This window comes from Apus apus, chromosome 14 (assembly GCF_020740795.1).
Source record: "Apus apus isolate bApuApu2 chromosome 14, bApuApu2.pri.cur, whole genome shotgun sequence".
Lineage (NCBI taxonomy): Eukaryota > Metazoa > Chordata > Aves > Apodiformes > Apodidae > Apus > Apus apus.
This window is the reverse complement of record NC_067295.1, coordinates 9,927,810-9,941,660: the sequence shown is the minus strand read 5'-3', so window position 1 is coordinate 9,941,660 and position 13,851 is coordinate 9,927,810. Positions and strand designations below refer to the sequence as shown.

At 37.7% G+C, this 13,851-nt stretch overlaps 1 protein-coding gene across 1 annotated transcript in view; it reads left to right on the top strand.

Moving 5' to 3' along the window:
* The window catches only part of CPPED1 (calcineurin like phosphoesterase domain containing 1), a 39,694-nt gene that overhangs the window by 22,622 nt on the left and 3,221 nt on the right, over positions 1 to 13,851 (top strand). Inside the window, exon 3 of the mRNA XM_051632360.1 lies at positions 2,069 to 2,491. Coding sequence (XP_051488320.1) covers positions 2,069 to 2,491 — 423 coding nt within the window. The remainder of the gene's footprint in view (positions 1 to 2,068; positions 2,492 to 13,851) is intronic.

Below are 13,851 nucleotides of genomic sequence, written 5' to 3'. Positions count from 1 at the left end.
GGTTTCTCTTCCTTTGAAGTTGCTTTGCTTTACCTTTTACCAAAAAAAAAAAGTAAAGCAAAGATACAGCTGTCCTAAAATAATCTTTACTTAGTATGATTTCCGCAACTCTCTGGGCAAAGACCTTGTTTTCAATTTTGAGCAATCTGTTTTCTGCAAGAAAACAAAATACCTCTCTCTGTTGCTATAGAAATAATATTGCATTAAATGAAGGAACCAGTGCCCTGCTGTCGACAAATGTAGTCTGAGTGTTAGTCTCTAGAGCTTGAATATCACTACGGGGAGGAAGTATACATAATTCTAGAAATTATTTCTGTAACATGCATAAATGTTGTTATACTCTGAAACTGTTAGCTAAATTTCCCAAAGTGATAGCACGGAGAGCAGCCTGGTGTGATGTGTTTACGTATCTCTTCACAGAGCCCTCCCCTTTTCCCCGCCCCCCTCCTCCCCTACATTTTCATATTTATAGCTTGATATTTCCAACTCTTTGCAAAGGAAGGTGGGGAGGGGCAGGAAAAGCAGCTTTCTCAGCCAGGTTCCCTGCCCCATGGACCACAAAGTGTGCCATGTTTATTTTTTAAAACCCAGCTCCTCCAAGCAACATGAGATGCCATTTGCTCCGTTTTTTCTACAATTAGTAAGGATATTTTCCATAACTGGCCTAAACTGACTACTATCCACTACTTTCTAGACTACATTGGGTGTCATACTAAGCAAAGATTTTGTTACAATAACTTTCTGCCATGTACAGCAAAGACCAAGTTGTGAATTTTTACTTTATGCATCAAATCTTGCACCTCTCTTTACTTTTAGATATAATGGAGACAGTAATATGAGTGGTTTTCCCCAGTGTTTTTCTAAAGCTGTAGAATTCTAGTAAGGTGGTACTTGAGGAAAAGGAATTGAAATCTTCACTACTAATAGTTACTAAGAGTCAGTGTTTGTCAACATATTAAGTGTGAGTATTTTGAAGAAACATGGAGGAAAAAATCTTTTCTCTCATAGTTACATTACAGGAGCCCCTCTGATACATTTCTATCTGTAGCGTGTGTGTAGTTACAAAAATGGAACACAGCTGAAAAATACATTGATTTATTTGCCTAGACCTGTATGCATGTTCTAAAGTTGATTTCAGAGTTCTTGTACAAATCCTCTTATGACTTCTTAATTTAAAAATGCAGCTATTATTTGGAAAATGGGCCCATGTTAGAAATACATCATGTATTGCAGGACAATAAACAATTTATAAATATTCAATTTAATTTATGAGTAAGAAACATATCAATGGCCTCTAATTAAAGATTACCCTTTAGAAGACTTTTCTAAAAAATGTCAGACTAAAATAACTGCTTTTTTAAAAAAATCCTTTCTAAATTTGTCAGTGATTGAAAATTAATCTAGCAATTAAATACACCTTCCGAAACAAGGACAAATTTCTGACAACAGTTACAGTAACTGTCCTCTTATGCATATTAATATAAAAACAGATGCAAGAAAAACTAGCAAAGTACACAATTCCCATACTTTGAAATTAATGCCATGCTCATTATTACAACAGACTCATCATACAAACAAGTTGCCACAAGACACTAATTATTTTTTTTGCTGCTAAAGTAGTTCTTGAAAAAAAAAAAAAACAACACCCTTAATTCCTTTGCACAGCCATGAAATACAAACCAGAAGCTGACCTGGTTTTTAGCCTTGTGTAAAGCTGTTACACCATCTGAAGTTGCTGCATTTGCAGATCATCAGTTTATTGACTGAAAGAATCAGCCTGCTAAAGCTTTAGGTGCAAAACACTGACCTTCCATCACCTACTACTGTGCTATCTGTTGGTTCCTATCCAGAGCCTGTCTTAGGGCAAGTTATTGCAAATGGAGGGACGCCAGTGGGAGGGAAAGGGTTGAGAGGACAGACAATATTAAAGATGTATTCTAGACCCAGCATAGTATTGTGATCACATATAATACAGAATATTTTCTTACTATGCTTATTTCCATAAAGAAAAGCTAACAACAATGGTAGGAAAAGGCAGCATAAGCACTAACATGTTCTTTTTCTATAGGAACTAAATGGAGAAAGGACCAGGAGCAAGACTTAAAGAATGTTCTGAAGAACACTGACCAGGACATCCCATTGGTATTTGTCAGTGGAAATCATGATATTGGCAACACTCCAACCAGAGAGACAATAGAGAATTATTGCAAGAACTGGGGGGATGACTACTTCAGCTTTTGGCTTGGAGGCGTTTTCTTCCTTGTGCTGAATTCTCAGTTATACTTTGATTCTTCCAAATGCCCGGAGTTAAAGCAAGCCCAGGATGTGTGGCTCAACGAGCAACTGGCTGTTGCTGAAAAATATAAATGCAAGCATATAATAGTATTTCAGCACATCCCTCTGTTTCTGAGGAAACCTGATGAAGACCATGATTATTTCAACTTTGAAAAATCAGTTCGTCAAGAGATAATGGACAAGTTTCATAAAGCAGGTATTTTCTCAAATTTTCCTATTTTAAAATTTTTCTTTCAAACTGTTAATGGCTGTGTTGTCAGACAAAATGCATTTTACTTAAATTACTACTGCTTTCAGGGAATTTTAGATACTGCTTATAAGCCTCATTGTTCCCTGCAGGTCAGCCGAATCTAATCACCTGTAAAAGCTACCACACTAACTTAGAATGAAAATAAAAATCTAAAAGTGAAAAACTCTTTAAAATAAATAGCAAGGATTCTATAGTGGAAGTACTGATAGATGTAAGACAACCTGAGTTTTTCCTGCCTAAGGAGTAGAAGATCAGGTATTGCTATAGGAAAAAAATACAGATTTTATGTTTTACATAAAACGTGAAAACAGAATTCAAAATTACCTTGGAGGTTGTTTTCTCCCACACAGAGCCAATTTTAAACCAAGAGCGTAATGCAGTCCAGATTTATTCAGTGTTAAAAACAGTCTTGCTCTGCTAAGATCAATCCTTTGCATATCCATTACTAATAGGGGCCATTTCTGGGATGAAGGGAAGATAAGACCTGTGCTAAACAAGGATATTGTACCAAATCCCTGAGCTTTGTTTGACAAATGCCATGGAGACGGACACAGTACCAGCTACTCCTCCATGCTGTTCCCATTGTTTCCTGTTAATTGCCTTCATGTTCCTGGGGTGCTAGTCTCTCAAAATGTCCTGCCAGCCTGCCAGTGCTGCATCAGAGTGTCATTTTCTCTGGATCTGCAAGAGAGCATGTTATTTGGATTACTGAACAATGAAAATTGTTTATAAAATTGTTCCTGATTTACTGTATAATTGTTAAGCCTGGGCTCGTCCAAAACCAGCCTAATTTCCAAGCTCTGAATCTCCTACGGTTTCCAATCAGTAGGGCTAAAACTCAGAGCCATCTGAGGGATTCAACATTTACAAGTGTTGTTTTTTCCCCATAGGAGACATACTGAGAATACCTCATAATATCTTTTTTAATTTTTGTGCCACTGTTACTATAGTGGGAAGTATTGCTGCTGGGAGGTTGGGCAGCTGAATGAGTGCTTACCTGCTGTTGGCTAAAACACATCCTAGTTCATTGGAAGGCTTATTAGCAGGAGGACACTGCCATGCAGCTGTATCCCAGAAAATAAGCAAATCATGTGGAATCCAAAGCAGTTCTGTTCCAGAGTTTTCTGTCATGGTCTAGTGGTGAGCTTGTGCTGTTACGTCTAGGGCTGGACTGGATGATCGTGGAGGTCTCTTCCAGCCAGGGACATTCTGTGATTCTGTCATTCAAATGGTTTAGTCACATCTGGCAACACAGTACTGGGAATACAAGTAATCAAGAGGTAAAGGAAGTTATGTAAAATGTTACCTTTGTAACACTTCTCCTTACTTTATCACGTATCTTCTGATTGATTCTCTTACTGTGTATCCAGAGGCTTAACCAAAATTTGGGTAGGCTTCAAATGATGGGAGCAAGGAAGAGAGAATGAGAAGTCGGCAATACAAGATGACTCTACAGAAGAAACTCTCCACCACTCCTTGCAGTGCCAACATCCCATTTGTCCCTTCCTTCCATCATTTCCCATTATGTGTCCCATTCCTATCCCTAAAAATCCTCCCAAAATGACATGTTGTTTGCTTCCTTCCTTCCTAACTTTTTTTTTTTTGCTTGCTGTTTTATACAGTTAGTAAATGAGTCAATAGGTAATAATTTGCAATCCAATAATCAGACTTTTTGCTAATGAAATTAACACAGGAAGCAAGCAGCTCGGTAAAACTCAGACTGCTGAGAAAAATCAGCCGAATCAAAAGTTGGCTCAGAGTTTCCTTAGTAACGGATGCATTGTTTCCTTTTAATTATTCAGTTGAAGAACAGTCTTTGTGAGACCACAGAATTGTATGAGTGGCTTACAAACAGGCAGTTATCATGGCAGTACGTGAGCACAGATATCAATGACTCCACTTACTTTCTGACTCTCTGCTTTGGCAAAGAAGAATTAATCTCAGCTTATCATTGGACATGAAAGTTGGTTTTGCCCTGTTTACTTCATACATTCTTGGAGGATTAAAACACAGAATACTGCTAATGAAATCCGAATCTACTTAGCATTTGGGTTTTAATTATGACTTGCAGCTTAAGAAGGCTAACCACTTAAAGCATTTCATTTAGAAATCTGGCATAACTATTCATTGTGGAAAAAAGTCAGTCTGCCTTTTTAACAAGTCCACTAGGATGCTGCTATTCTTCCCCTGATCTACAACCAGTCCTTCCTTCCTTTTGTTTTCTGTGTCTCTAATTCTGTGTTTGCAACCACTCCAAAGGTCTATTGTAAAACATTTTTTAGGGATTGCTGTTTGGCATGTAATGTACTTCTCACAAGGAACTGGTGATAGAAAAGAGGAAATGCCCTCAAGCTATGCCAGGGGAGGTTTAGACTAAACACTGGAACAACTTTTTCACTGAAAGGATTGTCAGACATTGGAACGTGCTGCCCAGGAAGGTGGTTGAGTCACCATCCTGGGATGTGTTTAGAAGTCATCTAGATGTGGCACTTGGGAAAATATGGCTCAGTGCTGAACTTGGTAGAATAGGGTTAATGGTTGGACTCCATCATCTCAAAGGTCTTTTCGAACCACAGTGATTCTGTGAATGTCATGTTACTCAATGGGCATCGTATCTCAGTTGTTGATAAACCAGGATCAGACCTAGAACTATCCCAGTTTTCCTGTTTATATTTTTTCTAGAAGTGTCCAACAGAGCTTTATCTCACCTGGTTATACAGAGACAGGAGGGGAAGGGCAACTTAGTAATTCAGATCTTTCCTTGAACAAATACATTCATAGGGGTATGTGTAGGAAATAATCAGATTTGTAAAGTATGGTGATGTTGCACAGGTGCTTTAAAGTGAGGAATGCAACTTGAGGAAATTACTATTTTAAATTCAGAGCCTAGATCTTCTGTAGTTATTCTAATTACTAACATATTACATTATGGTTTTGGTTTAAGTATCTGCTCATTACAAGCAGAGATAAAAGACTATCTGTAGAGGCTACATCTGGTACAAAATACTGAATTACATTTCTCACATTAGAAGTGTCCTTAACAGTTGGGCTAATTAATGATAAAATCATGTCCTTACAGTAAGTATTTGTAATTTGAAAATCTGGCATTTGCAAATATGTATTACTATGCAAAGTTAAACCATACTTGTAACCTGCAAGTCTAACAAATCTTGTAGCCTATTTTTTCCTTAAATGCATTATACCAAGTATTGTCCTTGAAGTGATTCAAGTGACAGTGAAAATCAGCTCAGTTGAGAACACACTTTATCATTTAAGTGAAAATACATTTCTGAAAGCATGTTTGTATAACTTCTGGAAGTTTAGCCTCAGTTGTCAAAGCTCTGGCTGCTCTACATGCAGAAACTGAGAACAGGAAAAATGTGTGCCAGAGCTGGGCACGAGCTGACCTGATCTCATCTCTGGGATCTGGTGGAGTCGCTCGACTCTGCTGCCTGAAATGCCTCTTAGCTTTTAAGGATTGTGTAGTGCTGATATGAACAGGTTTGCTCACAGCTTTGTAGGGAAAATACAATAGTGGTGGTCTAGCCAAAAATCTAGTCTGCACATCATTTGTCTTTGATAAAAATAAGTAATAAATTTAGGCTTTAAAATAAGCAGTTTATGTAACAGAAGACATTCTTTTTCTTGCATGTCTCGCTCCAGTGTAATTTTCTTAGAACGTCTGATTTTTCTGAAGACCTGAAAAGTATGGCTATTTTTTTTGAGTTACAGGCTTTTTGTCTTTTAAAGGCTTTTTGTCTTTTAAAGACTTTTTGTGGTGAGAACCATCACTAATACACTGAAATTACTAAACACAATACAGTAATAAATGTTTGTTAATGAGCCTAATGAACTAAAAGATTTAAGCAAATGTCTGAACTTGTTTGAGAGTGCTGTTAAATAAAACCTATATTAATAGCTGGCTTTTCACCAAGTAAGTTGAAAAAAGACTTTTTGGTTCAGAGTGTGATGAAGAGTATAATAGGTGGTCTGCCTAGGTGAGAGATTTTGCATCCAGGAGAGCATCCCTAGATAAAATATAGAAGGAAATTCTCTGCAGTCTCCACCTTGTTTTAATTAAAAAGTTGTACATTTAGCTAAATGTCTTTGAAGTAATTTTTCAGATAGGGTTAAAAATACTTACTTTGTAAAACGGGGAATAGCAACCTGAGTTTATTAAATAGCGTATTTTTTCATTATATTTGTGATTCTAGGTGCTCTAACTTCTAACACCTTTACATATTAAAGAGTGTGATACCTGCATTCTCCTCTTAGAAATAGGACTGTAGTATTAAATGAACAAGCAGCTCTCTGAACATCCACAGCTGAGATATATTTGAGCACAAAATTGAAGCATGGCGTGCTGAACTCTAAAATTTACCAGACAACATATGGTATGTTTCATTATTTTCTTTGTTGTGTAATCAAAGTTGACAAGGGAGTGATATTTTCTTCTTCCTGCCATTGAGACCTTGGTTTTGGCAAAGCCCCTACACCAAGTGAGTAATCTCAGTGCTTGCTTACGTGTTGTTTTGTCGGTATTTAAGATAATTTAGATTTAAATATTCTCAACTTTAGTGATATAGTTCAAGTACTTTCAGCCTTGAAATTTTGTGTTTGTGGTATAGGTAGAGTGACCAAATGTGATAGTTTCTATGTCACTGTGTAACAACAGTGCTTTTAAAGACCTTTCCCCAGGTATGATGTAATCTAGCATGTAGATAACACGTAAGACTTTTTTCCCCAGCAATCCAGCAGCAAATACAAAATACATTTATGCAGTATAGCCTGTAATGACATTAAATAATGCTCTCAGATAATTTTTAAAAATGTTTTATCCACTGGGCTGTAGTTTGGGTTGGTAAAAACTTCTTTTTGATCCTATGAGCACCCAGCAAACCAGGATTGTTTGGGGGTTGTCAGGTCTCTAAGGCGGTTTCACTTTCAAATGGAAGCAGCAGCAAAACCAGGAAGTAAATTCCACTGAAAGGTCACAAGAGGCATTCCCAAAAATTGACTTGAAGCAGACAGTGACCTTCTGCAGACAGCACCTCTAAATGTTTAATTATTCCAGCACTCTTAATTAGGTGATCTGGAATCACCCTCTGGCTATGCCTGGTTTTGCTCCCCCGATTATATAGGAAAAACAAGTGAGACTAAGATCTTTCTCTGTATAGCTCTATTCAGTGTTGTTCTACATAACAATACTTTTGACACAGATACTCTTTGCAAAGTAGTATCTTGTCTCCCCCTTACACAGACCCATGGGCCACCAGCTCCATCAAACTCTGGTTGATGCATTAGTCTAAAAAGCAAATTAAAGGATATTTTTATTAAGATGCTTATAAGCACTATGGAGTGTACCTTTTAATTATTCAGTTCTGTTTTATTCACATAGCTTCTCTGATGAAGGTAGAGTAACACAGAGATGCTAAAGGACTACACAAAATAATTCTATAATGTTGTTATTTAAACTTGACTTTTAAAGTTGACTTAAGAGGTTATGAACTGGAGGGAGCTGCTCCCCAACACTTTCTAGTGGGACCCCTTCTTTCTGTATGAGGTAGTAGGAAATGATGGGAGTTTTGTTGGTGGGAAATGACGAGGTTTTTTGGAGAACAGGACCTGAGAACTGCCTGAGCACAGTTGTGTTCACAGTGCTGACTGATGCTTTCACATCTTTGTTAGCTGCTGCTACACCTGCTTGGCTGAGGGGGGTGATATGACTAGTTTCAAACCACAATGAGATAAAATCAATTCTATTCCACAAGAGATTTTGTTTACAAAGAACTAGTAAATAATACCATTTGCTTTGTAGCACTGGAGTCTTGAAAAAATTATGTACACCACCTGCCCAGGGGAGTGAAAAGGTACAGCAAAAAATGCCTATGTTAATGTGTGCTCTTCTAGGGAAGCTGAAATAACAACTTGGAGTGCAAAATTGTTCTGAGAACAGGTATTACTGTTGAACTGACCGTGTTGTTCAGCACTTCAGAAAGTGGCTGTACACTGCAAGTGAAAGGAAGAAAGAAAAGCCAATTTGAGCCTGAGACTCCCAGGGAAGTGCTCAAGATCAATTTATCTGTGGGAATTAAATGGCTGTATTTGCCAGAAACATTGCCTTTTAAAAAATATCTATCCACACCTACGTGTGCGTGGGTGTACACACCACACACACACGTCACTTGTAGTAGCATCTCCCTGTGCCCTGAATACCTCTTACTTTGTTCTCCTTCCTACAAAAACTCTCAAAGGGTATTAGAGCATTGACAATATTCAGGTTTTTCACTTGGTGCAATTTAATTACTTGACAGAACTGCTTCTCCACCCATTTGCTTCCATTTTGGCTCTACTGCTGCTCCTCTCTAGCTCTTGCAGTTTTGGGGACAAATACATTTAGGATTAGGCTTTGCTAGTATGTCTCCTTCAGATCATGACGGAGCGAGAGGTTTGGCTAGTGAAGCAGGGATTTTTAGATAAGCATTTTAAACCTGATATTATCATTAGACCTGAACAGCTAACAAAAGCAGAGTAGCTAGATCAGAAGACGATCCTTATAGCCCAGTCTCCTGATTCTCTTGCTAGTCAAAGAGCACAAGACAGCAAGGTGCAAAATGGCATTTCTTCCAAGTACTCTTCCTATCTGCAACAATTTTTCTTTCAGGGACTTACTGTATCATATTAATGTTACCAATATTGTGAATTTAGTGAGTCTTTTACAGCTCTGTTCAGTTGATTTTTGAAGTTTCAGCTTTCACACTGGTCTGTGGGAAGGAGTTTCATGTTTTACAGCTATGTGAAGAAATGCCTCCTTTTGTTTGCTTTAACTTTACCTGTAGTCTGTATGGAGAGCCATAAATCTGTAAATGAAATGCATTGAACATTGATTCATGTCTGCAGGTAGCATAAAAAACAGTTCATTAATCAACAGTCAAAGGGTGATAATCTGGACCTTGTGATAAATCCCATTGCTCTGTCAGAAGCACCTTTTTTCCCAAAATTCTCTACAGAGTGCATGGGAGGAGAAGCAAGGTCTGTACTGTACCCATTACATATTTATTATGTCATTCATACTGCACTAATTTAGCTTCTCGTTCTCTTACAGTCTCATTTGCTTTTGCTGAGAAAAGCATTTATTTAATTGAAGGCTCAGTCTAAATAAAGCATGCGACTGATTGCTTATGCTGATTATTCCAGGCATTCTCTGCCTAATTTGGAAAATCTGCTAGCTTTTCTTTGGTTTATTTTTATATTGGTCATTTTCTTCCTAGATTTTTACACTGTAGTGCTGGGTTGGGCAGCTTGATTTCCAGCTGAGGCTCGGCCAGTCACTTCTTGGACACAGCAAACCTGCCTCACAGTGCTTTCTGAATGCTGGGAGCTAGAGTTGGAAAACAGCTGCTTCTGAATTCAGGGTTATTTGGAAGCAAATCATGGAAGTGAGTATAATTACAGAAAGTGGAGTCAAGACACCCTAGTAATTTAAGCTAGTTCAAGTCAATTCCAGCCCCATATTGCGTGATTGTGTGAGAAAAACTCTTTTCTAGGTGTGTGTTCCTTTATGGAAATATATTTAATATTTCAAGATAAATGTGAATGCCTTCTTTTCCATCCTGTTTTAACCTATTTGCATTTCCATAATAATTGCAACTAGATTTCCTTTGAGATTGGGGCTCAGTCTGTGTTTCTTGAATTAAATTAGCAAACATCAGATTTTTCAAGAAGTTAGGAAAGCAGATGTATTTCACAAAACTTTACTGTTGTACTGTTAAGGAGTATGACTTAGCTAGATTTTCACACTTAAAAGAGAGACATTTTACACTTACTCCTTAAACAGAAAGGCTTAAAAGAGGTGGTTGTCTGTCTGTCCACATAGCGAAGGCATTTTTCTAGGCAACAGAATATAAAACAGAGGTGGAGTACCAAGTAAGGGAGAAGAGTCTGGGAATTGTGGGACTGCAACTACACAGTAAGCTGAGACTGGGATGTAGTAACTCTTGGGAATTATCCATGAGACACAGCCAATGCCTTTGTTCTCTTAGTGGAATTATGTCAGAATCATGCTGACCTTTTCCTGGTGCCACAGAACTGTTGTTTAGAAGGGTTTTCCCTGAACTTGTGCGAAGAAGATGCTGGACTTTTAAAGTTCTGTAAAATAACCTTAGATTCTCCTGCTAACAGGCAAACTGACTTCTGCATGATATTCAGTATGTGGTTTCTTTTCATTTAATGAACTGCTTTCTCACCTGATTCTTGTCAGAAGTCATATCAACAGCATGGTAACATCACTGGGGTAGCTAGAGTTTTCTTCAAAATACTTTCAGTATCAGCAGGCCTGAAAGAGGTGGTATTTGGTATAGACTTCAGTGTCTTCCAGAACATTATTCTGGTTTAGGTAGTTTGGGAACTCAGAAGTGCTGTATGATGGGCATTATTACAAAGGCTGCTTTGGATTCACAGAATTTGCACCAAAACAGGTCTTTTATTCCCTAGCAGGAATGAATTATTCTACAGGGAAAAAGAGTTATGATCAGATCTTTGAAACAGTAAATTTCTTTGTCTTTTGGATTCAGCTTTGTCAGATCAGAAGTGATATTCTGTGATCAGAAAATGATGGTAGGAGGACATCTTTGGTTTACTAAATCAGAATCAGTTCCTGTATTTAAACCTTTTTTTACAAAGACACTGGGGTTTTTTTGGCAAATGTATTGATTCTTAAAACTCATGTTTGGTATGCAGGCATATGAAATTCAATTATTTCAGGTATTTTCATGATCCAAGTACAGTTCTAGAACAGACGGAGGAAGACCTGATGTCCAGCACTGACTGGTGCCCATCCTGAGTCTCTGGCTTCCAGTTCTGTTCTGATCAAAAATGAGTTTGACAGTTCAGGCTGTTTTTCCCTAACAGATACTCCGTAACTGCTGTACTGTTACGCAGTCTGACATCAGACAATGATGATCAGTATGTGTGGTTTCTTTTGCAGGTTTTTTTATAGTAACTATCTGCAGTTTTTTACTTATTCTGAGTTTAATCCATTTTTTTATTGTAATGAATAATCTATTAGGTATGAGTAGTGTCTTACAGTAATGGATCCTGCTTTTTTTGTTTAATGGATACTGTGAAATCTCCAGTCTCATTTAAATTCAAATCACTATGTGTTTTATAAAAAATGAAATAATGAATGCTTGTGAAGGTGCCATCCTTTGGACATTTATTTACACAGTAGGTTTTTAGTATTTCACACAGCCTTTATGTCAAAGCTTTTCCCAACTGCTGTTTCAGAAACCAGAGATTAGATGGATGCATTTAACTGACCTGAGGAATACTGTAAAGGGGGCTATAAAAAATGAGGCCTGCCAGGGATCCTTTTCTTTTCTTAGAGTTTAGGGGGGAGAAAAGTGGGTCTGGGGAGGTGTTGCTAGCAACTTGACAGTATTACTTCAGAAAAACATCTGAAATGAATAAATTAAATTTGAGTGCACACATCTCTAAGATTCTTTTTATGTTTAAGATCAAAAGCAAGAGCAAAATAAATTGCCTGTTTGTCATCTTAGTATTATTGCATTGACTGGTTCAGATTTCCCTCTTATGCAAACTAACAAAAGAGAGTGGAATACAGTTGAGTGAACAAAAAAGAGCTATTGAATGAACAAACAACATCAGTTAGACTTAATACACAGCAGTGACCTGCTTGTGTTGTTGTTCAAGATGTAACATACTGTAACACAACAATATCAGGAATTAATACTAGCACTGGAAATAGAGAATACCTGAACACTGAAGTCGGGGCAGAATTTTCACTGTGAGGTATCTAAAGCAGATACTAAATTATAGCAGAGGCTGCTGCTGAGCAGCCAGATCCACAAAGGCACTTCAACACTGAACACCTGTCTGGTGCAATTAGGATCTGAATAATATACATATGCTAAAAGGGGGAATTTGGATGAGCAGTACCCATAAACATCAGCTTGTTTAGGCAGAATTTGCCTCCCACAGCCAACAGGAGGCAAGAGCTTTTTAAATCACATAATCTCTGGTCTCAGGTATCATATTTGCACTGCTTACAACTCACCCTTACTTCAGTTCCATACCAAAATACCTTACTGAGTGTAGGCAGTTAGCAGGAGTTAAACTGAAGTGTGGTCAAGTTTCAGTGTTTGCCTAGGAAGAAGAGAGTTATGGGCCAGATTTCTACCTGGTATCTGCTGTCTAGGATGGATTCCTCAAAATCTTCCCTTGGATTCTCAGACTAAGTAAAATTGCTTTATTATTTTTTTAATTGCTTATCCTCTGTCCTGATTATACTGAAACCGTATGTCAGGGTGTGATTTAAATGTATGACAACAAGAAGTCTTGGCTTCTGTACCTCTTTTAATTAGAAAGGCTAGATGCTTGGGATGGTTGCATTGAAAGCAGAGTACTGGAGGGGGAAGGAAGGAACCTGACTCCTTTGCACCTGAGTCAGAGCAAGCTCTCATGCTGACTTGGTTCCACCTGGCAGTGACCATGTCTGTTATCCACCTTGGGCTATTTGAGACCGGTTTGGATTTGGAGTTTGAATTATGAAAGCCTGTGTAGCTTTTACCAGGCACACAGCAGAATAATTTATACTTTGCTTTCCAAGCTGCTTAATTTTTAACTATGCTTTGAGCCTAGTTATATATTTTATACCAATCTTCACTTGCTCCCCCAAAAGCAAAGGAGTGATGTAGCCAACTGTCTTAAGGCAGAGTCACCTACCTGCCTTTTCATTCAGTCACTGTGAAAGAGGTCTCACTCTACTGCAGGAGAAAGGGTGGAGGTATTTATGGCTAGAGAAACAGAATTTCTTGTGAAGTTCATTGAGTTCCCTTAAACTGCCTCCACTCTTTTCCAGAATTTATGCTGTCTGCAAGCACTATCAGTTGTTGCTAGCTTTTAATTATTGTTTTTTAAATGTCATTTAAGGTTATAGTATCTCACAGAGTACTCATTTTCTGGTCTACCACTGGAACAGGACTATGATGTGTTACCTTTTGTGTTAAGCATGGAACTGCAGATTGCTGGAATATATATATATAGATATAAACTTAGTATATTTTTCAGATGCTTTTTTAAGTACCATCAAAGCATCATTATGATTAAGGAGCACATGACCTATTGTATTTTAATAGAGAAATTACACCTAAACCCTTTAGGTGTGTTTGAAAATTACTCAATTGTCATTCATAGTATAGTAAATAAACAGCAGATCTAAACACCTTCTGTAACAAAGTATAAAATTAATTTACATGTTTTGCACTTGATGATAAACAACAGAATTC